Genomic DNA, 24,797 nt, shown 5'->3' on the forward strand with positions numbered 1-24,797 from the left:
ACTGAGCAATGTTATTTTCTATTGAAATTAGTGCCAAACCATTTAGTTTTTCTTGACTCATGCTTGATCGTAGGTAGTTCTTTACTAATTGTAATTTAGAAAATGTTCTCTCTCCCTTAGCAACTGAAACGGACAAAGTCAATAGTATTCTCAATGCAATCAGTGAATTTGCAAAGAGTTCTTCAAGGTTGTTGTTATAAATCCACTTCAAAACTATTTCTGGTGAATTATTTTCTTCAATTTTTCTAGATAATAATTTCAGCTCTATTTGCAGTTCTTCTGCTTCAATGGCCTTGTTTTCTTTGTCACTTAATGCATTTTCTAATGAACTACATTTTTCTTCCAATTGTTGGTCTTCCATGTTATCACATTCTGTAATGCTCTTTTTCTTAACTTTTTCAGTATATTTTTGTAAATTTTAATCAAAAATTACAGTGATATAATCGAGTCCAGGATACAATTTCAGAATTTATTTGTTCGTTTCCAGGAAGATCTGAAGAGGGCCCGAACAGAAGACGACGTAAATTCATAATTATATGTACCATTCTGTACCATTCGTTGTTCGTTTAAACTCTTATCTCATATTTTTTGACATCTTTTAGGTGCCTTTTCTTCTGCGCCGCCTGTGTATATTGCACACTTTGCACATGCCACCAACCAGGCCTGGACATAATATACACAAATTCTTTCATGTTCAGCTTTATGCAATTAAAAAGTATAGTATAGTGTAGTGTCATAAGTTACCAGAAATCAAACACCAGTGTTTGAACATCTTCTCAGCTTTTTGCAAACAGTAGACTTTTCTATGTATATTACTCACAAATAGCCTATGTATTATTCAAATCTGGACTATATAAATAAGAAAGTAAATAATAAAAATTGATTTTTTATTTTTTTATTTTTTTAAATCCTTAGTCCACCCACAGCACAAATGTAATATGGATTTACTAATAAACTTTCATGGGTGGGAACCATTAAAAAATAATAAATCAATCAATAAATAAAAAAAAATAAGTATACTAAAAAAAGTAATAAACTGGAGAAAAATTGCTTATATTAGTTCAGAAAAAGATTGATGTTGCTTTGTCCTTCCATGATAATTTTAAATGATATGTATATTTTACTTTTCTCTGCATCCATTTAAAGTTATATTAAAATTATAGATTATAAGTGCATTTTTTTTCTTTTAGGCCATGCAGCATCAGATAGCACAAATTGCAACACAAATTGAAGCTGCTAGATTACTCACTTATAATGCAGCAAGGTTAAAAGAGAGTGGTAAACCATTTATAAAAGAGGCATCTATGGCCAAGTATTATGCCTCAGAAGTAAGAAATATTTATTTTGTTTTCAAATAAAACCAGTTTTAAGTACCTTAATAAGCATAGAGATAAAGCAAATTGTGCATGTTTTATCAGATAATATAGAATATTAATTCAATAAGCATTCTTAATTTGATTCTCATTTTCAGTTGTGTTTTTTTTGACTAATTGAAGTAAATATTATTACACAGGCATCTCCTTGGAGTCCAAAGACTGAAAACCTCCCCAAAAACCAGGGAGATCCACATAAACAATACCGATATTGAATACTGATGCAATGCCTATCATACTGCTCCTTAAAGTTGTTCACTGACAGAACACCACGAGCACTGCTGACAACCTGTTTCGCTCATCTACTACTCTTTAAGCAAAAAAATCTTGTCCATATACCTTTACAATCTTACATAATTTCCAGAGAACAATGTTACATGTACTAACTGGACACTACCTAACATTGCCACTTATGTGGCAGAGGGTGATAGAATCAAAGGTACTTCTTTGGCAGTGCACAAACACAGAGATATCCTCTTGACAGGTGAAAAGATTTTCACCACTGAAGAATTGTTTAACTACCAAAACAATCAGGTATATGTCCCAATGGTTGTACAGCACATACCATAGCATTCAGGATTCAGGTGGTGGGCTTTCCAACAGGATTCACCCCCCTACACACAAGGCAAGGACCACACAATAGTGATTAGAGGCAAATGTGCCTGATCACATTTCACCATCTGAATGGCTGTCTTGAAGTCCCAATCTGAATCTGTTGGACTTCAAATTGTGGTCAGAGCTTGAGAGAGAAGCCTGCAAGAAACAACAAAGTAGATTTGGAACTAGCAGTATAGCATTTCTGTTGGATGTTGTGCGTGCTGCCATCAATATGTGGCCTCAGGTGTGCAGGAAGGCAAAAGGGGGACATTTCAAAACTTGAGTGCTGTTACATGCACATTATATATGTGTGGTATGTATGTGCTGAAATTATTTATACTGTAAATTATTTATGCAGATTAAAGGTTTATGCACTGTTCAAGTTGCAACAATATTAATGGCTAGACTAGCTATACAGTGAAGAGTTGTTTGGCTATAAAATAGGCTCTTGAATGAAAGAGAATGCCAAGTTTCTTGGATGCTGAGGAGGCTATTGATGTGATGTGTTTATGCCAGGAAAGACTGGAGGTAACTGTTAGTTCAAGCAAAGAGATCTGATCTTGTCTGGTGATTTATGTATTACTGAGGGTAAGGATAGATGAGCTGGATCTCTTTTATGTGAGAAAAGGCAAGACTGTTTTTGGTGGTATTGAACATAAAGTTGTCCTTGCCCCATTGGAGGATAATATGTAGATCAATGTTTAAGGTACTAGTTGGAGATGATCTTGTAGCCTGGGATGTCTGAGTACTGCATGATTTGTGAAATGAGTACAATGAGTGCAGAGTACTATCATTTACAGAGCTGTGGATGGGATTTGATTAGTGGTTATTGTGAGTAGGTCATTTATGCATAGGAAAAAGAGAGGAGGTGATAGGTGACAGGATAAGCCTTGAGGCACTCCAGCATTGGTGTTGAAGCTTTAAGAGAGGGAGCTATTTATCACGACTTGCAGAGAACAATCAGAGAGAAAGCTGGCTACCCAATTACAGAGAGTGGCAGGGAGACCGATGGATGGCAGTTTGTTTAGTAGGCCTCGATGCCACATATGGTAGGGTGACAGCACAAGTTTCTCTGAACCCTTCATGGTATGTGTCCAGTGGTGGGTAATGTAAGGTACAACGTCAGCTGTGGATCTTTATTTACAGAATCTGTACCAGTGATCAGTGATTAATTTATGGGCCTCTAAGTAGTGAAGGAGTTGACTATCAATTGATATAGGATGAATATGAGATTGCTTCCATGCATTGGAATAGGTACCAGATATGTATAATAAATTATAGAGCCTATGCAGGATAGGTATTAACTTTGGAACACAATGTTTGAGAACAATTGGGGAGATGCCATCAGGACCAAAAGACTTTTTTTAGTATCCAAGTTATATTTAGTAGTTTACTGAAGATTTTATTTTTATTATTATTATTATTATTATTATGTGACACCTCCAGGCAGTCCAAAGACTCATTGAGGGAGGGCACCTACTCTACAGCTCTCTGTCTCCACCAGCTACAACTAACTGCAACTACACTAACGCCATCTACCGCCCACCACCACCACCACTGGTATTTCCAAAGACAATCGCAAATATCCATACCCACAGCCTTTTGGCTGGGGAGCAGATATGCTAACCACTCAGCCAATCAGGCTGGCAAAAAAGGCTTCGAAAATGTTCTTCTCATCAGCTACTAGATTTACACCCCATGTCTGTCTTCATGTGGTCAAGCACCATAGAGTGCAAATGCCACTTGTACTGAGCTACACGCTGCAACAGTTTTTTCCGTTTTAAACTATAGGAGACATATTGTGCTTGGATTCTGGTATGGTAGGAGTTGATTTTCCTTGGTCATCTATGCAGGAGTTTGAGGAAAAGAGTGATGCCAGGAGGCTTTATCTTTGGGTGAAGTGATAGTGGTGCCATTAGGATGAGACAGAAGTTGCATCCAATAGCCTTAGCAAGCAACCAAATGGCACAGTTTCCATTTGGAGGAGACGAGTTTTCTGCTGGTGGCCTGTATGAAATCGGAAATTTCATAAAGGAATTTTATATGAAATTGGAAATTTATGAAATTTCATAAATTTCTCTGAAATTTCTAAAAACTTTCTCTAATCTCAGATTTCAGAAAGGCACAGGTCCTTTGTGGTGAAAAGAATAATGAAGTCTGTGGTTTGGGCACTGGAGGCAGACAGCAATAAATGTGGCTGTGATCTTTGTTTCTGTTAGAAATAAGATGTCCAGTTTGGAAGACTGCAAGTGATTGTGGATGTCAGTAAAGTAGGTGTTAAAGTGAGTTTTTAGTGAAGATATTCTGGTACTGATGGGATTAATTAATGAGGAAGATTCTCTTTTGTCGCTGTGCACTGTTGTTGTTTGTGAGTCTTCATAGATTTGATCATTAGTGTGATTAGATGGAAGGATATAGTGGGGATGTGCAGTGAGAGAAGCTAGGCTCTTGGACATGACTTCCATACAGGGAGAAAGCAGTCTCTGTGCCATATGGCCTCAACAGTGTCCCCCACATACTTGGACACTCTCTCTCTCTCTCTCTCTCTCTCCAGGCACAACCTGGCAGAGTGTGTGGCAGCGAAATTATGCACTAGTTGATCGGAAAGCCTCCTGTCTCGTTACTGAAGTTCGGGGCCCCATGCACTACCTGGAAGCTGGCCTGGATCACTGTTTTAACTGCTGTATCCTTGAAAGCAGTTTCTTGAGTCTCTAAGTATGTTAGTCATGGCCTTGAAGGGTATCACTCTCACTTCATGGAGAAGAGAAGGGGAGAACAGAAACCAGAAACCCTGATCTGGAGACCAAACATGGAATTTGCCACTTCAGACCTGCAATAAGCCAGGAAGTGGTATTTCACCAGGCAATGAAGAACATATACTGCCTAGTGTCTGGTTGGCATTTCCTCTAACTAAGAAGGTATCCATTTATAATGGGAATACTTGCTGGTTTCACTAGATCCCCTTCTATGAAACAGGCCACACTGAGGGAAGGTCTCTTGACTTGACAGGAAGAAGCTGTATAGTGCACGTCCCTGCCCATTAGTAGCCCATAACTTTAACAAAACTTAATTATAAACTTTGTAACCCACAAACTTCATTTTCTTCTCACAGGGTGCACTCAACTCACCAGTCACCATTTTGATCACTTGCCTCTGAACCTTACACATCTAAGAAACACACAGATAACCTAATAGAGATAATAAATTCCTGTCAATATGTTTCTTAACATCTAAGTGATCCTTTGAGATATTTTGTTCACTTTTTAACTTCAACCCTTTTTCCATCGTTGCCCCTAAATCTTAATCCTTATTCATTTTCTTGCAAGACATATCCTATGGTTTATTCATCTCCAAGTGCATAATTTAAGACTTCAACACATTGAATTGGCCATTACCCTTTGCCCAAATTACCAGTGTATTTAGATCATCCTGCAGGTGTTCTAGATCAATTCCCAGTATCCCTTCTGAAATTATTCCCACTGTCATTGGAGAGGACGGGGCATGCTACAAATGATATCAGATGACTTGAATCTAGTTAGTGTTGAGAACTTGAACCATCTGGTGATGTGAGGTGGAATCTTACAAGATCAATTACATACTGGGGTGTTGTTAAAGACCTGGTGGATCGGTTGCTAGTGATGAAGAAATGTATCACCAAATGGAGATGCTGAATGCAAAAAGAGTAATCATAATGGGAGACTTTAATTATCCAAATATTGATTGGGTAGCAGTAAAATCTCATGAGAAGAATGAAATTGAATTTATTGTGCTGTTGCAGGACGACTTCTTCAAACAGCATGTGACAGAAGGCACTCAAGCTCAAAGAGTGTTAGATTTGATTATAGTATCAGAGTGTTGCAGTTAAAGGTGTAACTATTCTGCCTCCTGTTGGTGACAGTGATTATGCAGTACTCACTTGGAATGACTAAGTTTATGAATGTTCCATTCAGAAAAGGTTACATGCTGAACTACAAAGCAGGAAATTATGACTAACTGAGGATCGATATTCTTTCCATCCAGCAACTGATCCCATTCAGCGGAATGGGATCAGTTGCTGGATGGAAAGAATATCGAGAGTGTATGGGAAGCATTTAAGCAACACTTGAATGATGCGATATCAGAATGTGTCCCAAGAGTTTGAAGAATAAATAGAGTAGGAGTCAAATGGATGTGTAATCTTATTAAGCAAGAGATTCATAAGAAAAGGATGATGTAGAAGGAATATCGTTTGCATAAGGATGATGTCGGTTATTAAAATTATAAGCAGCAGGCCAGAAGAGTCACAATTGTTGTACGGAAAGCAAAGTCTGAGTATGAAAATAAACTGGCTCTGCATGCTAAAGACAACACACAAGAATTCTGTAAATATGCTGCAAGTAAAAGAAAGAATGAATATGAAAGAATAACGCTTCTGAATGCAGATGGTGTGAGGATGACAGATGCAGAAGAGTTTGTTCAACGAATGAGTGCCCATTTTGTAAAAGCTATCAACATGGTGTATGTAACATTGAGTTCACTGCTACCTCTTCTGAAGAAACTGGAGTGTATGAATAGGAGGTATTACAACTGTTGCACAAAGTGAATAAGAATTCAGCAGTAGGGACTGATGTCAGCACAGGTACTAAAAGAGTATATGATTTGAGTCTCAGAATAAGTATGATTCCACAGGAATGGAAAGAATGTATGGTAATACCATTGTACAAGAGTTGTGCAAAGTCTGATGTATCCAATTTTTGACCAATCAGTATCTCAGGAGTGGTGGTAAAGATTTTGGAAAACTTGGTTAGGGCTCACATTCAGAAATGAGTTGACAATGAATCTACTTTGCAATTAATAACATGGGTTTACTAAGGGAAAGTCATGTTTTAGCAACTTGCTCACATTCTGTAATAATGTTACCATTGAACTAGACAAAGGGAATGGATACACCATGATACTTTTGGATTTTGCTTAGGCTTTTGACAGAATACAGCATGGAATACTGTTGCATAAATTGGAGAATATGGGTTTGGATTATAAAATATTAGTGTTGTTAAGAGGATGGCTGACTGACAGATATCAAAAAGTGGTTTATGGGGGGGGGGTTCTGAAAGATTTACTGTAACTAGTGGTGTACCACAAGGATCAGTTTTTGGTCCACTGTTATTCAATCTATACATTATTGGGAAGGATTTGACAGGTGACATACAGCTATTTGCCGATGATGTAAAGATAGGCAGGGTAATGAGGAATGCTGCCGATATGCAGTACTTGCAGAATGATTTGAATAAACTGGAATTACAGGCATGGGAAAATGATATCAGTAAATGTAAAGTCATGCACTTTGATGTGATTAGATATCCAATGTCATATTATATTGGTGGGATTATGCTCGAAGAAACTGATGAGGCTAGGGATCTTGGAGTGTTAGTAGATAGGAAGTTGAAGTTCAGGGCCATGTAGCAAAAATTGCAAATACAACTCAAAAGATAATTGCAATGCTGAAACAAACTTTCACATATAAAGATAAGGATGTCATTTTGTCTCTTTAGAAGGCCTTGATAAGATCCCACTTGGACTATTGTGTGCAGGTCTGGTCTCCTGGTTTCTGTTGTGATTCTGATATAGTGGAGAGAGTGCAAAGGAGTGTTAAAAATTATATCAGGATATTATGAAGACAGATTTGTAGACTGCATACACTAGCAGACAGAAGAAAGAAGGATGATATGATTGAGATGTATAAACTTCTGAAAGGGTTAAACAGGACTTTAGTTGATGGAATTTTTCATTTTATGGAGTATGGGGAAAGGCAAGAGGATATACTTGGAAGCTGAGAATGAATTCCGCCAAGAAGGGGTCAGGGCTACATTTTTCTTTTATAGGGCCATACATGACTGAAATGGATGGCAATTGGATGTAATATGTGCAAGCAGTGTGAATGAATTCAAGAATAAGCATGATAGCTGTTGTGTGTGTATATGGCCCCCCACCTCAATGAGCCCCTGACTCCCTGGAGGTCTTTCTTAATAATAATAATAGTAATCATTGATACAGAGCCCTGTGGGATGCTAGTGGTCACCTGCCTTCTCTTTGATTCCACTCCACCGTATACTACACTGTCCATCAGCCATCCTTTTGTCAATGTCTCACCAGCTTCACATCCATCCATATATTCTCCAGTTTATGTAAATAGAACTCCTATGAAATGTGAATGTGTTTGCAAAATTTAGCAGTCTTAAGGTGTATCCATTCCCCTTATCCACTTCAACTGTCACTTTATTGTAGATAGTGAATACATTACTAAGATAACGATACAAAATTAATAACGGAAAACTCGCGTACAAAGATTATTTAATAGTATAATTTTCGCCTGTGTGTCACAGGCATCTTCAGTACATATTAAGCTCAAATTAAACAATAACTGACAATTCCAAAAAGCGCCACCTAAGTAGCTGGTGTAAGATAACTAAAAAGGTCAATAAATTTCCTAACAAAAAAAAAATCTATACAATAAAAAGTTAGGAAAGTTTAGCTGATTTGTAAAGTACTATATAGGGGATAGACGTAAGCCATCGGATCTGTTTAAGTTAGGAGAATGAAGTAAAGTTTCACATAATTAAGAGGGAGATGTTAAATCCCGTTTTATTTTATAGCCGGGTACAAAACTCGGGTCGAAATCCATCGACATCTAGAGTTTCAATGCCGAAAAAACTATCGGCGGAACCAAGTGTAAATGATCACTTGGATAGTACAACACCAGGGCAACTCCATGCAAAGGTGGAGCAAGTTCCCTCACTAACTTTAATATTCTTTCATAATATAAAACCCAGCTGCTAAGAGATGTATATATATTGTTTTACATTATGAGAAGAGGTCACTACCCAGACCGGTTTCAACCTTTTTTGAGGTCTCATCAGTGATTGATTAGGTAGACCTGGAATATCAAGGTTTTAAGTGAACAGAAACTTACATACCTCTACTATCGAATTGCCGAAGTGGTGTACTAGTACACCGTTTAGAAAAATCTCCACCTTTCTCACTTCTCCTAAGGACAAGCTTCCACATCTTAATTATCCAGGTGTTTACCAGATTCCGTGCTCTTGTGGATTATCTTATTTCGGACAAACAGGAAGATCTGCCTCTATTCGGCTAGAAGAACACCAGTCTTATATTAAATACTTTAAACCTGAAAAGTCTGGACTTGCAGAACATGCCATCTTCACTAGACATAGAGTTCATTGCAGAACGACAAGAGTCCTTCACAAAAGTCGATTCCTCATGGAACGCCTTTATAAAGAAACATGTGAAACTTTACTTCATTCTCCTAACTTAAACAGATCCGATGGCTTACGTCTATCCCCTATATAGTACTTTACAAATCAGCTAATCTTTCCTAACTTTTTATTGTATAGATTTTTTTTTTTTTTTTGTTAGGAAATTTATTGACCTTTTTAGTTATCTTACACCAGCTACTTGGTGGCACTTTTTGGAATTGTCAGTTATTGTTTAATTTGAGCTTAATATGTACTGAAGATGCTGTGACACACAGGCGAAAATTATACTATTAAATAATCTTTGTACGTGAGTTTTCCGTTATTAATTTTGTATCGATATGTCTACTCATGGTATACCTCTTTTAAAACTTATTACTAAGATAAGACTATCCCCTTCAGAAAGCTATGCTGACCAAATAAACTTTTCTCAGTTTAATTGATTTTCTCTGTGTTTCTTGGATTTCTCTTCCTCATTGTATTTCCTATCTTTATAATTAATACAGTGAATTTTGGATGCTGTTATCATGCAGGAATCGCACAAAGTGTTGAATAAATAAATTAATAAATTGTAGCACTGAAATGAATAAAAAAAAACGGAAGTTTATAATTCTAAATGCATTATATTTTCAGTACTGTATGTAAATGTAGTTATTTAGTAGATTACATGGTGTGTCACTGGTATGCAGTGTTCCCCTCCCTTACCAAAAAAAAAAAAAAAAAAATGGGGGGGGGGAGGAATGGATATTTTTCTCAAACACTGCATCCTGGCAAAGTATTTGTGTAACTTTTGCAATATTGCAATTTATAAGCATAGGATTACTAAGCATCACATTGATAGTTTTGTAACTCATAAGATGGATTTGACATTTTTTTAAGGTTGCTTCATTGACTACATCAAAATGTATTGAATGGATGGGAGGAGTAGGATTCACTACAAATTATCCTGTGGAAAAGTATTACAGAGATGTTAAAATTGGTAAGTATGGGAATTTGAAACCTATGGGAGAGCATTAGCAGTCTTAAGGAATTTAGATATGAATATTGTATTCAGTCGAAACTAAATTTGACATCAAACGTTGTTTGCTTACAGTTGGATAAAGGATTAAACCAAGAATATAATTTCTTGGAATATTTATTTATAGTAAAACCTTCCATCACTCTCTCTAATCCAGAGTATTTTAGTAATAAGTTGTGACACCTTTTGGCTACTCGTATATGGAAATATCACTTCTGCATTACTTCAACCTTGGTATCACCTCTGGCTCTGACTCCCATTGATGATACCTCAATGAAAGTTGAAACTGGTCTTGGTAGTGACCCTTCCCATAATGCATAACATTATACATGTCTATAAGGATTTGTGCTTTGCATTATGGGATACTAAGGCAAGTGATGGGAAGTCATTAGCATCTATATATGAGTTGCCAGTCCTGAAATTACTTCAGGCACAAATTTTGTTTGCTTACACTTGGATAAAGGATTAAACCAAGAATATAATTTCTCGGCATCTTTAATTTATAGTATAACCAAGTGAAAAAACTTCCAACTAAAATCACATAAAGATACTTATACACACATTATTAGGCTGTTTATTTGTTGCTTGTAATTGTTATTATTAAACCTTGGAGATTCACTGGCAAGCCTTGAAGAAAACATTGATTGATTCACCCAAACAGGCATGTGGTGAGGTTGTCTGCAAGGAGTGAACACAGGAAGTTAAAGAAGCAGTGAAGGAAAGGAAGAAACCATATCAAAAGTTCCTGGCAAATGCCAACTTTTACTCTTAGAGAATATAGAGCCAAATGTAGAAATGCTAAACACTGTGTAAAACTAGCTAAACAAAAGTCATGGGAAGATTTTGGTAAGAACATAGAAAATAAATATCAAGAGGGCGGCAAGATATTCTGGAGGTTGTTGAAGAAGCTCAGAAATGGATGAAAGGGTGCCGTAAAAGGAATTAGAGATGATAAAGCTGACATGAAAACAAGAGAAAAAGATATCCTTGAAGTATGGAGTAATTACTTCGAAAAATTGCTAAATGGAACAAGCAGTGATGACAGCACAGTGATAAAAAACACTGACCAGGCATACAGTCAGGAATACATATCCATACTTGAAGTAGAAGAAGCCATCAAAGGCCTGAAATGTGGAAAGGCAGTAGGAGTAGATGTTATTCAACCAGAAATGCTCAAGTATGGAGGTATAAAAGTCTTACAGTGGCTGCGCTGCATAGTTCAGAAGGCCTGGACAGAACGACGAATTCCCCGATGATTGGAATAGAGCTCTCATAGTACCCATATATAAAAAGGGAAATAAAAATGAATGTGAGAATTACAGAGGTATTTCCCTACTGAGTGTTCCTGGTAAGATTGATGCAAGTATACTTGAGAAATGGTTGAGAAGAATTGTGGAAGAAAAGCTTGATGAAGAACAAGTTGGATTCAGGCCAAATAGAGGCTGTCAGGATCAGATCTTCACTTTATGACAAATAGTTGAAAAATCATGGGAATATAACAAAGATCTGTATTTAAGTTTTGTAGATCTGGAAAAGGCATATGACAAGGTGCCAAGAGAGAAGTTATTCAATACGCTACAGTTATGTGGTGTCAATGGGGCATTATATCAAGCAGTTGTAAGTTTTTATTTTAGTTGTAAGTCAGCAGTTAGAATTAAAGGAAGTACAGGTATCCCTTGCTTAATGTGGGATTTGATTAATGCAGCAAAATTAATTGCGGCAATCCCTTGCTATACACGACAAGAGTTTTGATTAATGCTCCTTTAAATTTACCACCCAAAAACATGCAAGTCTTGTTGCATGAGCATGATGATGTCATTCCTCCCACACAGCCATACTTCCAGAGTCTAAGTGCCAGCCAGTTACTTCGCTGCTAGCATTAACCATCTTACTGACCATTATGGATCAAATATGCATCCTCATACGCTTCGTATCCATCATATATTTCAATGTAATATCAATGGTATTACAATTTTAATATGCACTTCGCATCCATGATAACGTGGACGTATATATACGTCTTGGCTGGTAGCATGGTTAAGGGTGGGTGTATTACAAGCTCCAGTTGTTCTACTGTACATATTTACAAATTACATTCTTTGTAAATTTTACAGCCCATTAATCATGTCGAAGAATAAGATGACGTCATTCCTCCCACACAGCTGTGCTCCCAGCAAGTTACTTCGCTGCTAGCATTGACCACCTTACTGGCCATTATGGATCAAATATGCATCTATATATGGGTATTATGAGAGCTCTACTCCAATCATCGGGGAATTATTCCCTCTGTCCAGGCCTTCTGAACTATGTAGCGTAGCCACCGTAAGTTTTTTATACCTCCATACTTGTTTAAGTGAAAAAAAGGAGGAGGAAAGTAATTACCTTAGATACAAAACTTGATATAATTAAAAGATTTAAATGTGGTGAAAGTAAAAGTAAGATTGGACACAAATTTGGTTTTAACGAGTCTACAATATGGACTATTTTATCCAAAGCTGATGAGTATTGCGAGCAAGGTAAAGTTGCATCTACATCTGCATGTATGCAATATACATGTAGCTGGAGTGCTATAATGGTTGAAATGGAAGATCTGTTGATTATTTGGCTGGACGACTGCAATCAAAACAGAATTCCAGTTAGTGCCTATAATATCACGGCCAAAGCTCTAAGCCTGTTTTCAAGACTTAAAGAGACTAAATATGAAGAAGACAATTCAAAATTCACAACTAGCAAAGGCTGGTGCCGATGAAGATGCTGCATCCATATTTCTTGCTGAGCTGCAGAAAATTATCGAAGAAAATGATTATGATTACTGCCAAATTTTCAATGTAGATGAAACTGGCCGCTATTGGACAAAAATTCCATCTAGAACTTTTATATCAATATATTTAACTGTTATGCTGGGAGGGAATGCTAATGGAGATTTTAAATTGAAGCCGATGCTTGTCTATCGAATTCAGGACCCAAGGACTTTAAAAGGATCTAAAAAGAACTCTTTACCTCTAATTTGGCAGACGAATCAGAAGGCTTGGGTTACCCAAAGTCTATTCGAAGATTGGTTTGTCTTATTTTTGCCCAGAAGTTGAAGCTTATTGCAAGAGAAATAACTTAGCTTTCAAAGCTCTTTTGCTTTTAGATAATGCACTTGGTCATCCAAATTCTCTTAATGATCTGTGTGAGAATGTGAAAGCTTTATTTTTCTCACCAAATATGGCATCATTGCTACAACCTATGGACATGGGCATCATTGCAACTTTCAAAGCCTATTTTCTTAAAAAGACATTCTCAAAGGCAGTAGAAACAACAACGGGAGAAAATGCGATTACACTCCAAGAATTTTGGAAAAAACTGAACATTAAACATGCAATTGAAAACATTCATGACTTGTGGGAGCAAGTGTCTTCTAGCACATGAAAGCTGTTTGGAAAAACCTTTTGCCAGAATGTACTAATGACTTAGGGTGTTTTCAAAATCCTGTGAACAACGTGGTCGAAGAAATTGTTGCAATTGGTGAAGACCTTGGTTTTGATGGTGTTGATGCAGAAGATGTTAAAGAAATATTGGATTCAAATTCAAAAGATTTCAGTGACAATGATCTTCTTGAAATTGAACAACAATGCACATATGAAGATAACGAATAAATGGAATGTGAAGATGAGGTTCCAAAGGAGATAACAATCAAAGAACTGGATGGAATATTTTGCAGTTTAGAATCGCTTAAGCAGCAAGTAATAGATATGGATCAAGATGTTAATCGAAGAATGCTTGTTTGCTGAGGTCTGGAGAGTCATTTTGCTTGTTATCGTAGAATTATGCTGATAAGAAAAAATCTAAAACTGTTCAAATGACTCTTGATAACTACTTTTGATAAAAAAATTGCAATAACCAACTTAGGTAAAACCATTTATTAAACATTTACTTTGCATTCATTTTTTATCTTTCCTAAAAGAGTACCATATAAAACAAATTACTAATACAGTAATTGATCATGGATGAATTGTAATTTTTACCATTGATTATTATATTTAATTAGCACGATTTTGATATACGCAGTAACATCGAGGGATTAATTAACCGCGTTAATCAAGGGATACCTGTACAGGAAGATGGTTTAATGTTAAATCTGGTGTCAGACAAGGATGTACATTATCCCCTCTGTTATTCATTATCTATATGGATCACATTATGAAGTGGTATTAAACCCAGTGGTGAGCTATAAGAGGCTTGCAGGGGCTCGTGCGAGCCCTTTGTTAATTTTTTCTCAAATTTGCGAGCCCCTTGTTCTTGTTTAATAATCTTGTAGAACTAGAAAATACCACCGTGAAATGTATACATGCTACTTAATTGCTACTTTTAATTCATATGGATTTTCTGATAACTATATAAAAAATCATTGCCATTTTATTCTGATGGTAATGTAAAATGTTAGGAAACAAATCAGGTGTTGCAATCAGACTTCTACAAAAATTTCCCAATGTTATGATTTGGCATTGCGCTAATCATTCACACTTATTATTAGACGATTTGATAAAAAACATTAAAGAAATAAATCATTTTGAAATATTTATGGATAAATTATATGCTTTTTATCATCAATCACCAAAAAATCAACGAGAATTAAATACAATTGCAAAAGACCTTGGTATTGAAATTTTAAAGATCGGCCGTGTGTTTGGACCATGCTGGGTAGCTTGCAGTTTACAAATGGCTCTTGCTTTGTGGAGAAATTACCCAGCTTTATGCAAGCATTTTGCATCGAACAATAAATATAAAGGCTTTTTAAACCGACTTCTCAATTTGGAATTTTTAAAAGATCTAGCATTAATGATTGATATCCTACAGGAATTATCATATCTGTCAGAGCTTTTGACAGATATGATAATTCCTGTATGAGACATGTGGAGTCATAATTATAGAATCACACATGTACCAGTGTAAAAATTAATTTATTGTGCAGATATGATTCATTGAATTCGTTGCCTGATAAGGTGGTGGAAGCATGAACGGTGAATGAGTTTAAGGACTGGTGTTATCTAGGATGGACCTCCCATGATGAGTCTTGTGACTCCATGGACAAATAATTGACAAAAGTAAAAGTATTGCTAAGACAGTGCCAAAATAGGCTGATTTTGGCTAGTGGGAAGAGAGTGCATAATAGCTCTCTCAGAGATAATAGTTTCATCTCAGAAGGTGTTTGCAAATAAACATACCACATGCAAACTACACCCTCTGTCCAAAAAGAAACCAAACTTTTCGAAAATAGAACTAGTGGCGCCACATGTTGCATCTTTTTGTTGTCGAAAGCAGCAATCTTCATTAGTGTTGTGTCAAATGTTTTATGACATTTGTTTCATTAGAAGCCAAGTTATAGTGCCAAGAGTGACAGTGTGTTTTGACAGATGGTCGGAAAATGAGTTTCAAACAGAGCTGCAATTGACTTTTGTGTTAAACTTGGTAAAAGTTTTAACAAAACACATCAAATGCTTCAAGAAGCAAACGGTGATGAATGCTTATCCCGTACTCAAGTTTACGAGTGGTTTAAGTGATTTCAAAGTGGTCGTGAGACGCTTGAGGACAACGAAAAGCCGGGCCGTCCAAAAACTGGACTGAGCGAAGTTGTATCCAAATTGCACTAATATCCAAAAAGTGCGTGATTTTATCAAAGAAAACCCAAAATCATCTGTGAGATTGATTGAAAATGAATTGGGGATTCCAAAATCAACTGTGCGCAACATTTTGACCGAGAGTTTGGGCCTTTGTAAATTGAATTTGCGATTTGTTCCCCACAAGTTGACTGACGACCAAAAAATGTATCGAATTGAACACTGCAAGGACCTCGTTAAAACCGCTCATAAGGACTCAAACTTCCTTGAAACAATCGTTACTGGTGAAAACGTGATGTTTTGAGTATGAGCCCAAAACAGAGTGCTGAGAAGAGACCACCAGAAGAGGGGCATCCGCAAAAAGTTGCTTGGAGAAGTCAAAAGTAAAGACAATGCTGATTTGTTTCTATGATTCCAAGGGCATTATCCACAAAAAATTCGTTCAAAAAGAAACCAAACTTTTGATAGAAAATAAAACACAGGCTAATTATAATTATTCAAATAATTTATTTCAATCAATATACTCTCCCTCAGCTTCGATACAGTTTGCCAAACGGTCAATAGCGAGTTTCATCTCGAAGTTTTGAAGCGATTGATAGCGAGAATTCGTCGCGTATAGCATGAATATCATGATGCAGGCAGCTGGTCACTTTTGCATGATAATGCACCATCTCATCGTTCAAACATTGTGAGACAGTTTTTGAGCAAAAACCAAGTTTGTGTGTTGGATCACTCGTCGTATTCCCCTGATTTAGCACCCTGTGACTTCTTTCTTTTTCCCCCGACTTCATTGGCAATGAAAGGAAAGCGATACACCATTGAAAATGTTTTTAAGCAGCAGTAACCACAACCCTTGATAGTATCCCAAAAACTGATATAAAAAACTCATTTAACGAATTAATTGACCATGCCAAATGCTGTATCGAAGCTGAGGGAGAGTATATTAATTGAAATAAATTATTTGAATAATTATAATTAGCATGTGTTTTATTTTCTACCAAAAAGTTCAGTTTTTCTTTTTGGACAGGGTGTAGTGATCAAATTGCATTTCTCTGATTGGAAGCAGTCACAGAAGGAAGTTCATATTCTGTTTGGTTTCTTACTTCCATAGTTCTAGTGGATTTTTTTTTTTTTTGTTTTATTATAGTTCTGTTGTATTTTTAGGCAATGCACTAAATATGATCTTCAGAACTCCTGTTTTAAAAGCTTTGAAACCATTAAAACCACAACAGAGTAACTATTGTATTCTTCCTATCAAAGATTTCTTCATTTGCCCATATTATCTTCTGTAACCCAAAGAAAATCTTCCAGTATTAATAATATATATTTTTTTAAATTTTGTATGATGATACAACAGCTGTGAGCCCCTATTAATAATGTTTTGTTTGGATTACCAAAACAAATTTGCTGTTATGCAGTATTAAAGGTATAACCAGCTTATATTATGCTGCATCATTTGATCATGCTAAGAATTGTTATTTCATAATTTGAAATAAGAATTTTAAATTGGCAGTACTTGCACTTTCTTAAACTTGCTTAATTAATGGCACAATTAAGATTTATGTGCTTTATATTAATAAAAATATGATGAAAGGTATTGTTGAAAAGAGGGATTTATGAAATATTCTGAAATGCTTAAAGTAGATATTCCTGCAAAATTTTACGAAGCTTTAAGGTTCAAATTTTGTATGTATGCATGTGGAGAGGAGACTGACAGATATGATCTGATAAGTTTTTCTTAAGAGAACAAGAAGGCTAAAAAAAAATTTTTTTTTAAAAATCACTTAATAAATCACTTCTATATTGTTTAAATCAGTGCTCTTCAACCTGGACAGTTGAAGAGCACTGATTTAAGTCACTTAAATCGCCCACTAATGGGTGATTTAAGCTTTCAGGTAGGCAGCAGAATAATTGCATGCTGTATTAAAAATATACAAACTCAAATTTGTGAGAGAATGTATGTGAAAAGAAAAAGTACGAGATTGTTCCAAAACGATTTTATTTGTCGTGCCATGTTATTAGTTGAATGCATGCATACGGGTATTGAATATACATAAAACAAGATCATGCCAAAACGTTTTCATTCAACATGCAACAATATAGGTTCACCAGGGCACACAGCCTCTGTGACTTAGTCGAAACATATATTGCTAGTGCATGGTATTGCCATTGATGAGATTTCTGATTTTTTTGCATTATTATTATTGTGTTGTGATTTGAATAATTTGTGCAACAAATATTGAAACCATGTCTCAAAAAAAGAAATATGTTTGTGGCTATTTACCAGAGTATCTGAATATTTATTTGTAATAGATTTACAAATAAATATTCAGTTCAATTATAAATATTCGAATCAATTACAAACAAACAGATTCCAATGTGTTTTCTATGCCACAAGACATTATCTAATGAAGCAATGAAACCAAGTCGATTGCAAGAACATTCTTGCTATAAAACATCCAAAAGATTAAGAGAAGCCTACTGAATACTTTCAAGAACTGTATGAAAGATTTTAAAATCATTCTACAATAACTGCATCATTCAAGAAGCAAAATGCAAAGACGAAGCTGGATTAATTGCAGCTTACCGTATATCACAATTAATTGCAAAAAGTGGTAAAAGCCAAAGCACTAAAGAAATTTTGATAATACCCTCAATCAAAGAATTTATCTCAACAGTAATGCATCAGAATCCAACTGAAAATATAAAAACATTACACCTTAGCAATACCGCAATAAGGTGCCAGATTGACGAAATGGCGGCCAATGTTAAAAATAAATTTACAGCTATTCTCCAAAACTCATAATTTTCCATGCAGTTGGACAAGTCTACCATTGTAGATAATAATGATTTCTTGTTGGCACATGTACAGTATTTTGATAAAAACAGTACATTGCAAAAAGAAATGTTATTCACTTTAAATCTTATTACAGATACAAAAGGATTATCAATATTTACTGCCTGTGAGATCTACTTTGCAAAAAAATAATATACCCTTGAATAATATTGTTGCATGCGTTACTGATGGAGCAGCATCAGTGAAGGTTGCTATTATGATTTTGTTGCTTATTTGAAGGAGGAAGTGGCAAATATTTTGTGTATTCATTGTGTGGTACATAGGCAACATCTTGTAGAAAAACATTTGTTTACAAGCCTTCATTCATCATTAAGTATAATAATTAGGACCATAAATAAGATCAAATCGAACCAAAAATGATAGACTGTTTTGATAGTTGTGCCAGGACAATAATGAACAGTTTATTAGGTTACTGTTACACACAGAATTCGTTGGCTCTCAAAGGGTGCATGCTTGATTCATTTTGTTGAATTATATGAGAGTATCATACAGTTTTTCGAAAGTGAAAATGAGGCTGATCTTTGTCAACAATTAAAAATAATAAAGCATGATACATTTTATTTGGCAGGCATTTTTAAGAAATTTAATGAAATTAATTTGCAGCTTCAAGGAGTCAATATAACAACATTTATCAGTTGCAAAAATGTGTCATTATTTATCGAAAAACTTGATCTTTTCCATCATAATCTTTTGAAGAGGGAATTTCATCAGTTTCTGGAATTGTCATCAATAAAAGATGATGTAACTCCAAAAGAGATTGAAAAGTCCAGTAGTCACATCAATAAACTTAGATTGGATATGGAAAAACAATTTAGTGGTATTTTGAACTTGAAGGTATATTACTGGATGTTGAATCCTTTTACTGCAAATGATGCTGGGGCTGATATAACATGTCAAGAAGAACTATTAGAACGTAATATGATGAAGAAAGCAAATTGAATTTCAGTAGTGGTGGATACCAAAAACTCGGGGGAAAAAAAAATAAAAAATGCCTGCCTTATACCCAAATGTGTGGAAAATGATATTTAATTTACTGCTACCTTTCTCTACCTCATATATTGTGGAATCAGGCTTTAGTGCTGTGAGTCATATTGTCACCAAACAGAGAAACTGTCTGAAAATCACTGAAAGAGGAGATCTTTGCTTGTTCCTTGTGAACATTGAACCACATATCCAACATTTAGTTTCTCAGCATCAGGCCCAAGATCTCATTAAATTAAAGGTGATTTCAATTAATTTTATTGTTTTATGTAGGATATGTAACTTTTTTTTTCTCAATATAAATATTACTGGGCGATAAGGAAATTTTACCCTCACAAAAGTTACACAAGTGGGCGATAAGTAATAAAAGGCTGAAGAGTACTGGTTTAAATAGTATAATAGTGTTTTTATTCTATACACACACACTTTTTTAAGTTTATATATACATTATACCCAACTTTATCTAATTATAGTTGTGTTCTTAGAAACACAGTTTGAACTATGATAATGTAATATAAATTTTTTTTGGTTTATTCTTTACATTCAGACCTCTCCAAATATCATTTACATACAAATTAAACAGCAATGGAAACTAAAACAGGCCTTTGGGGTACACCACTAGTAACTCTTCAGGGATATCACTCCGCCATAGACAACTCGTTGATACCTATCAGACAGCCAATCTCCAATCCAGCGAACTAATCTACTGTTCAGCCCCATTCATTCCAATTTAATTACCAGCTTGTCATGTGGCAATATATCAAATGTTATTGCTTTCTGCTTATTTAAAGATTTTGTATTCTAAAATTCACATTTCCTCTTTTTGGGGGCATTTTTGAGGCAAGATGTATGTGCTGTTCTGTAATAAATGAAAATTAGGCAAACTACAACAGTTGGCTGCAGCTGTGAAGTGATCAGGATACAAGACTGGTACTTTTAAAATGCAAATATGCATACAATATTTGGTGACGTTAAACTGAGTTATTGGATAAAAAATAATAAACCATGTTGATTCGGTTATCATTTATATTTGTTAAAATGTTTCATTCTCAGTTGTACACCCTGGCCAAGTCACTGACAACCTATCATTGAAGTATACACATACTGATCACCTCTATGGCCAGGCCTTTCATATATCATCATCAAATTTCTGATATATATATATATATATATATACCCTAAGGGGGTGTATAGGATAATTATGATACTACTACTACATGAGAAAGTTACACCATTACTAATTCTGATTAACAATTTTCCTCCAAATTAATCTGTTATCTGTCAAGACTCCAATATTATCAGATCTTATATTTCTATCTTTTAAGGTGCTTTTTTTACTGCAATCCATCTAGATCTTGGTCTTCCTCTGGGTCTTTTTCCTGCCAACCTGGCAAAGAACACTTGTTTTTCTAATATTTCCTTTCCCATTCTGTTTAACTGATCATACCACTTGAGATTAGCTCTGCTAACACATTTCTGGATGCTAACAATGTCAAGTTCTTTCCTAACATCTTCATTTTTAATGTCACATTAAAAATGAAGATGCCATTGATGCCATCTATTCACCCCATTAATCTTTCTTAGAACTCTCATATCAGAAGTCTCTAGTCTTTGATCAAGTATTTTATTTCCAACCCAGCTCTCAGATCCATAAAATTGGTTTGAACACTGTCTTGTATACAGCTAATTTAGTGTTTTGACTAATTTCTTTTTATTCCATATAAATTTATTCAGCTGACTTCTTACCATATCAGCTTTACTAATTCTGTTATTTATTTCTATATTTAATTTACCATCTTCACTAAAAATTGAAGTAAATGCCTAAATAGCTGAAATGCTTTACTTGTTCTATAGGTTCACCATTCAGGATACAGTTGATGTTTTCACAGTTTATGCCTATTTTTATTGTTTTTGTCTTTTTATTACTGATTTTCATACCAAATTTATTTAATTTAGTCAGGGAATCTTGCAGCCTTGTACTGAATTTATTCAGAAGTATAGCATCATCTGCATAAAGTAAGGAGCTAAAATTGACATTGCTAATCTTTATATCAGATTTAATACCACTTTCCTTTATATTGTGATCCATATAGATGATGAATAACAATGGAGATAGTGTGCACACCTGATTTTACCTCAAACCATCTTCCTGTATTCTCCTTCAATTCTAACTTACAGTTTAAATAGAGACTACGTATTGCTTAATATAATGTCTCATTTAGACTATATAACTGTATTGTATTGTAGAGTTTTTCTCTTGGCACCTTGCCATATGGCTTTTCCAGATCAACAAAACTTGAATACAAATCCTTGCTATATTCCAAAGATTTCTCAACTATGTGGAAGAGCAGGAGAGTACAATAGGAGAGATTGAAGAGGTGGTTATGAAAGAGGAAGTAAGTGGCATGAATGTGGAAAATGAGAGAATGGGGATGCAGAGTGGACAGGGGTACACAGTGTGAGAAAGGTGGATACTCCAAGAGGATGTGAGAGCATGTGTAGACAGGAAAGGGAGATGGCCCTAGTCGAGCATGGAGAGATCACATCGAATGAGTGTTATCAAGTGGAACTAGTTGTAGATCCAGGAATGAGCTGTTGTGTTTATATACAAATGCTAGAAGCATAAGAAACAAGGCAGATGGTTGCACTAATTTAGTCTGTTCACCCAAAAATTGTTGGAATAAGTGAGACATGGTTAGATGATGTCATGAGGATGTCATGGTTAGACATCATCTAACCATGATGATGTCTAATGGTTAGACATCATTATGGTTAGATATGTGGAAGAGCAGAAGTCATTCCCAGTTCCCCATTCTGATATTTGCCCACATCACTCTACTTGACATTGTCTACCATTCAAGAAGATTATCCTCATAGTGTTGAATACTACAGCTACTCCCTCTTTTCCCTGGTTGTTATTGCCTGAATATAACATTTTATATTTTTCATTTAGAAAGATCTCACCTGTTTTTGTCATCTTTGTTTCAGTCATGCCTATTATGTCAATTGGTACTTATTCAATTCATCTGCTAGTTCCATTTCTTTTCCAATGATGCCTCTTATGTTGATAGTACCAATTTTGAACTCTGTTGATGTTGAGTTTGGAGTGTTCTGGGATTTGTTTCAATAGCTGACTTTTTGCTGTTTGCCCTGGTTCCCTTTCATACATTCATAAAAAAAATTTTCATCATTCTTAAAAGTAGAGGGTCTACTGTAATAATAATAATATTGTTGTTATTATTATTATTAATGTATTATTATATACGGATAAATTATTATCAATGTACAGATTTAACTAACATTTTGCTTTCTTTTAATTATTAGGTGCCATTTATGAAGGAACAAGCAATATTCAATTAAATACAATTGCTAAAATTTTGGCAGCCGAGACTGTAAATTAGATTGCTTGTATAGTGAACTGTACATGAAATTAATGTTCTTTGTTTATTAAATACATTAAAAGCATCTGCAGTGTCTTATTGAGAGTGACTGTCAATCATTAACAGAATAGAACAATGTAGTGTTAAAGAGCATAACAAATAATCTCTAATAGGAGACATACAATCTAGCAAACGTTTCCCTGTAACAAAAACTATTCCCTTAGTCCAAATTTCTTGATTTAAACAATTTTAGTGTTATTACACAACATGACAGATAACTATGCACACTGCAACTGTTAGGTAGGCCTGTATTCTGACTTTGGGTGCCATGGAAAAATCCTGATACACTAAGGGTGCCATGAACTAAAAATGTTTGGGAACCACTGGTGTAATTGTTAACAAGTACCTCATAAAAAGGTGAAACTGTTACAGCAGCAGTTTATTCAATAGCTCTGAAGGAATTGAGGTTGGTACTGAAGAAAAAATGTCACAAAAAACTGAGCAGAGGCATGTAGTGCTGAGGACTGCATACAATTATTAGGGTGGCTTAGGTCCCTATTTATCTTGCATTATCTCAGTCTACTCAATAGATATTTCAATAACTCTTTTTTGTCTTGAAGCCTCATTTCTATTAGATGAAAAATATTAACCAAATCATGCAGAAGAATGTTTATTTGACTAGAACAAAAATGATATTAACCCTGCAGAGGTCGCAGCTGATCTGACAGATACAAACAAATTGTTTTAATATAAATGTTCTTACACATATCCAGTTATAACTTGGAGGTCATGACTAGACTAGCTGTGCATATATATATTAAGAGTGATATTCTGCACTGTTTATGCCATCAGTTTAGTTTAACACGTGTTATGTAAAGGTTTGTGATATTTGATAGTAAATTGTATCTGAGAGATACCGTGAACTCCGATGTCAGTATAATATTAGTTTAGTTTTTTTTTTTTTTTTTTTTTAATTTACCGTTGAAAATGGCTGGAAAAATATATCGATTGGATAATCCATCAGATGTTGAAAAGATTTAGCGAATGTTACTCGAGTCCGATGATGAGAATGATAGAGTTGAAAGTGAAAGTGATATTTGATAGTAAATTGTATCTGAGAGATACTGCAAAGTCAAATGTCAGTATAGTATTGGTTTAGTTTTTTTTTTGTTTTGTTTCTTTCTTCAATAATTTTTAGATTGTAACTGAAAATAAATAAACCATCATGTATTATATTTGCAGTGTTTTTTTTTTAAGTTTTATCACATTTCAGCACATACTAGTAATGAATGTATCTCTTGAATAGATGTGACCTAAGCTGCAATTTTTTCGACGTGATCTCTACAGGGTTAAAGTGACTGATATAATCACAAGAAAGAACATATCTTGAAACCCTTTAACCCCCATGTTTCATCAAATTGTAATAATTTGATTTTTTTAGGATATATAAGAAGACATGTCAGTGCTTTAGAAGAAATTCAAAGACAGAGATGTGAGTCATCATCAAGTTTTTCATGCTGCAAGAAAAGTCTGCAACTAACATTCACAAAACTTTACGTGAAACTTTAGTGGATGGTGCCCCAGCATATCCAACAGTTGCCAGATGGGTGCCCAAGTTTAAAACTGGGCATCCTGAGATAACAGATGCCCCAGGTCAGGAAGACCTTCAACAGTGATCACACCTGAAAACATCAATGCAGTGCATGCTACAATCCTTGATGATAGATGAATACCAGCC

The 24,797-nt window shown here is 35.2% G+C and overlaps 1 protein-coding gene across 4 annotated transcripts in view; it reads left to right on the forward strand.

The window, feature by feature from the left end:
- LOC150107302 (short/branched chain specific acyl-CoA dehydrogenase, mitochondrial) overlaps positions 1-23,144 on the forward strand; it is a 186,810-nt gene extending 163,666 nt beyond the window's left edge. For all 4 annotated transcript variants that reach the window (XM_090391162.1, XM_090391160.1, XM_090391161.1 and 1 more), the window contains 3 exons: positions 1,191-1,328; positions 10,100-10,199; positions 23,004-23,144. In XM_090391162.1, coding sequence (XP_090247288.1) covers positions 1,191-1,328; positions 10,100-10,199; positions 23,004-23,080 — 315 coding nt within the window. In that variant the 3' untranslated portion in view covers positions 23,081-23,144. The remainder of the gene's footprint in view (positions 1-1,190; positions 1,329-10,099; positions 10,200-23,003) is intronic.
- Positions 23,145-24,797: the final 1,653 nt, after the last annotated feature.

The sequence above is a fragment of the Typopeltis vanoorti genome, chromosome 4, assembly GCF_054136105.1.
Source record: "Typopeltis vanoorti isolate ZY-2024b chromosome 4, IOZ_Tvanoo_1.0, whole genome shotgun sequence".
NCBI classification, from domain to species: domain Eukaryota; kingdom Metazoa; phylum Arthropoda; class Arachnida; order Uropygi; family Thelyphonidae; genus Typopeltis; species Typopeltis vanoorti.